At 41.3% G+C, this 4,155-nt stretch overlaps 1 protein-coding gene across 1 annotated transcript in view; it reads left to right on the top strand.

Moving 5' to 3' along the window:
• Positions 1-1,911, top strand: part of LOC102852311 (inhibitor of carbonic anhydrase-like) — a 64,785-nt gene extending 62,874 nt beyond the window's left edge. The window contains exon 18 of the mRNA XM_006883423.1: positions 1,871-1,911. Within this exon, the coding sequence (XP_006883485.1) occupies positions 1,871-1,911 (41 nt within the window). The remainder of the gene's footprint in view (positions 1-1,870) is intronic.
• Positions 1,912-4,155: the final 2,244 nt, after the last annotated feature.

Here is a 4,155-nt window from a genome sequence, read left to right as displayed (position 1 = left end):
ATTGGCACAGGATAGAGCAGGGTTTAGGGCTGTTGTACATAGGGTCGCTATGAGTCGCAAACGACTCGATGGCACATAACAACAACAACAATATATATAAAGGATGGGCAGTTTCCTCCCATGTGATTAACTCCCTCTGAAAATCCTCTGGAGGATCTGCTATGGGCCAGTTCTGACTCAGTGGTACACAACACACACACACGGAAGAAGATAGCATCAGGATTAGAAGGTGATTCAGCAACAACCTGCATTATGATGTTGACACAACCTTGCTTGCTGAAAGCGGACATGAAGCACTTGCAGCCAGCCTTCAATGTGGGTTACATCTCGACATCAAGAAAACAAAAATTCTCACCATTAAATCAAAAGGCAACATCATTTCATAGGTAGAGAAAAGAGAGACGTTGTCAACAGTTTCATTTTACTTGAATCCACAATCAGCACCCATGGTAGCAACAGTCAGTAAATCAAAAGGCATGCTGTACTGGAGAAATCTGCTTTCAAAGACCTCTCCAAAGTTCTAAAGAATAAGGATGTTGGTTTAAAGCTGAAGGTGTGCCTTATCCAAGCCATGATCTTTTCAGTTACTTCCTATGCATCTGAAAGTTGGACAGTGAAGAAGGTGACAGAAGAAGAATTAATGCCTTTGAACTGTGACATGAGAGAAGAATGCTGAAAGAGCAGATACACCTTCTTGGAGGCAAAGATGATGAAGCTTTATCTCACTTTGGGCATGTTCTTAGGAGAGGCTAGTCCTTGGAGAGGGACATCATGCTTGGAAAGGTGGAAGGTCATCAAAGGAGAGGAAGACCCTCAACCAGATGGACTGACACAGTGCTGCAGTGGGGTGAAATGTGTCAGAGACGGTGTGATGCCACGGGATAGGGCAGGGTTCACAGCTGTTGGTTGTTGCTATAAGTTGTACTTGACACCAGTTAAGAACAAAGAACAACAGCATATGTATATGTACATGAATATATATATATATGTGTACATGAATATATATATATATGTGTGTGTGTATATATGTATATTTGTTGTTGTTGTTAATTGCCGTTGAGTCATAGGCGACTCATAGTGACCCTGTTAACGAAAGTCCTCAACACTTGTGTAACTTTTATCCTTTCTCCAGGTTCACAGGGTTTCCAGAGGCAAGCTATTATGGAAGTGGATGCCACTTCTGCTTCCAAGCTTGTTTTAATTGGGGAGCTCCACCAAATATATATGTTCTAACAGACTTAAGATAAATATATATGTTATTGTTAAGTGTCAATGTATACCTCTGATGGCTTAGTGGTAAGAAACTGTGCTGCAACCCCCAAGGCACACAGTTCAAATCCATCAGTTGTTCCATGGGAGAAATATGGGAAATCTTCTCCGTTGCATTAACTGCCTCTGAAAACCCATTGGAAGCTCAGCTATGGGTCAGTTCCAACTTGATAATACACAACAACAACAACAACAACAACAACATATATATTAGAATGCCATGCATTTAAAGTATATTTAAAAATATATTTTATATATTAGAATGGTTTAGATGCACTAAAAAGAAATTAATTGAAGAGGAGATGAGAACTGGAATAATCAAACTTATGGCAGTGTGCTTGTATTTTTGCTGAGTTATATCACACGTTGGATATGATAAGAGCAGGTGGAAAGGAAAATGTAAGTATTATTCAGGGAAACAACTTAAATCTTTGAGAGAGTGCATGTGTTTGAAATGTGTTGGCAAGAAACTGTGTGTGTGCTTGTGTGCTTAAAAAAATTGTTATTAACTACCATTTACCCCTAGCAAATGTACAGACCCATGTCTTACAAACACAGAATGTACCCCTGAAGGTCTCTTTCTTATGTTTTTGTCTCACAGAGCTTGTAGATGCCTGCACGTTCCGTGGAAATTTTAACTGAGATGGGGACTGCACTGATGGTCTGAGCCTGTGAACGCTGCATCCTCATTTGTCTCTGCAAGGCTTAACACCATTTGTCTCCATTATTCTATGCTGATGAGAAAAGAAAAAGAAATGAAATTTATCGCATCTTCGTAGAAAATGACTTTATTTTCTCATAATAATATTGGAAGAAAAAGGATTTCTTTTTCCTGGCATTATGCTTCTGAATAATACTCTATTAAATTGTATTTACAGATAATACCCTATATTACATTTTTCTTTTAAAAGCAACTCCACCACTCTACCTTGATTTCCTTTCCTTTACTTTATTTTGTAAGAAGCCCTGGTGATGCATAACACGTTGGACTGACAACCAAAGTGTTGACAGTTCGAATCTACCAGTCACTCTTCAGAAGAAAGATGCCAGCTTCCTCCCACAAATATTTACACCTGAGAAGCTTGATGGAGATTTACTCTGAGTTGGAAGTGACTTGATGGTTACGTTTTTGTTTGGCCCAAGAGTCCAGTCACTTAAGCATATTTTAATCAATAAAAACCCCTTAAAGAGAGTTTAATGGTGACAGCAAGTGTGCCAACCACCCACCCGCATCTGTGTGGAGTCTCGAGATCTTACATAATGAAAAGAAAGTATGATGGATAGCTTTGTGCACTTAAAAAGCACAAATTGTGTTTGTGTGTCTGCATGTCTAGAGAGAGAGAGAGAGAGAGAGAGATTTATTTCAAGGAAATGGCCCACCTGCTTGGAGAAGGTTCGAGGGTACGTCATCAGACTAGAAGCGTCTTCTGGTTCAGGGAGGGATGCATGAGCCTAAGATAAGCAGGTCAGACCATAGGCTGCCATTTTCTGAGGCTGTTGGACCTCATGGTCTGTAGGCAAAGTGACAGAACAGTGGCTCTCAAGTTCCAAGAACAGGAGGTCAGACAGGGATGGATCAGAGAGATGAAGGATGCAGATTGGGCAAAAAGCTAGATGTCTTTGCCAGATGTCCATGTAAATGTGATGGTGACCATGTCCCTGAAGAAACTGCAGACAACTGTTGTGTTTTATTGGCTTTCTACAATCCAAGAGAGGCAATCAGCTCTGAACAGAGCTCTGCCAGTGAACTTGTCAACAGCCATGCCGATGAGCTCACTTGACCACCTTACCCATAAAATGAAGACAGCTTCTACTCAAAACAAAAACACAAACAAGAACACAGAAGATGCTGCATTTCTTTCCCCGAGGCACCTAATTGAGTCTCTTTTCTTGATATCCTAGAGTCTTACCCATTCCATGCACTGCTTACTATACAGTCATAAGTTCCAGGGCCCCTGTGCAAATTTTGGAAGCTTTGCTCCACTCTCTTCCTTGCTTTCCAGTATTGTGGTTTAAAATCCTGCTTCTCTCACACTCTCCTAACTCTGATCTTTGTGAATTATCTGTCCTCTATGGTGCTCTGAAATGTGTCTCAAGGAAGAATGTGAGGTGTATGCTTGCTTCATTTTATCTTCTCTACTAGAAGACACAGTCTAATGCTGTGTGTTGTCCAATAACGAAAAACATCTATTTAAAATGTTTCCATATCGAGAGGGGTTGGTTCTATCCTATATTGAATTGATATGAGGCAGAGGCAACCCAATACCACCTTACAGCAACAACAATTTTCTGCTTAGTAATGATGAGTTGACTAATTCAGTACCAGTAACACTTTCAAGGATGTGAGTTGAAGTCTTTCCAATAGTGGCTTTTGGGTTACATTACAAATCAAGAAGCTCTCCTCTAGAGCCAGCAACCTTAACCTTCAAGGGTATTGTCCCCCCCCCCCCCCCCCGTACACTGTTTATTCCAGTTCTCCAATCTGGGAGTCTATGTGTAAAAGAATAGAAACCTGGACTCTGAGTCAGAAAAGTTGGACATCTGCGGTCTTGAGGAGCGATGGTAGGAGGTGCTATCACTGTCCTCACTTTTATAAATGAAGGGAAATGACTGGCCAAAGCCAGTCCCTCAGAGATTTCCCCAAACTCAACTCTCAACTCCTGTCTCTAGCTTCGTGTCTACTCCACGGTGACCCTCCCAGATCGCTGGTCAGTTAATGCTGAAGAACTCAGCTAAAGGTTTGGGGTGGCAGATGGTGAGCTGGTGCCAATACGACGCTCTCTGCAGCCCAGGAAAGAGGAGAGAGAGAAGAGAAGAGAAGAGAAGAGAAGAGAAGAGAAGAGAAGAGAAGAGAAGAGAAGAGAAGAGAAGAGAAGAGAAGAGAAG

This window comes from Elephantulus edwardii, unplaced genomic scaffold (assembly GCF_000299155.1).
Source record: "Elephantulus edwardii isolate Elephantulus edwardi_28Jun2011 unplaced genomic scaffold, EleEdw1.0 scaffold00027, whole genome shotgun sequence".
NCBI lineage: Eukaryota > Metazoa > Chordata > Mammalia > Macroscelidea > Macroscelididae > Elephantulus > Elephantulus edwardii.
This window is presented reverse-complemented; position numbering and strand designations above follow the sequence as displayed.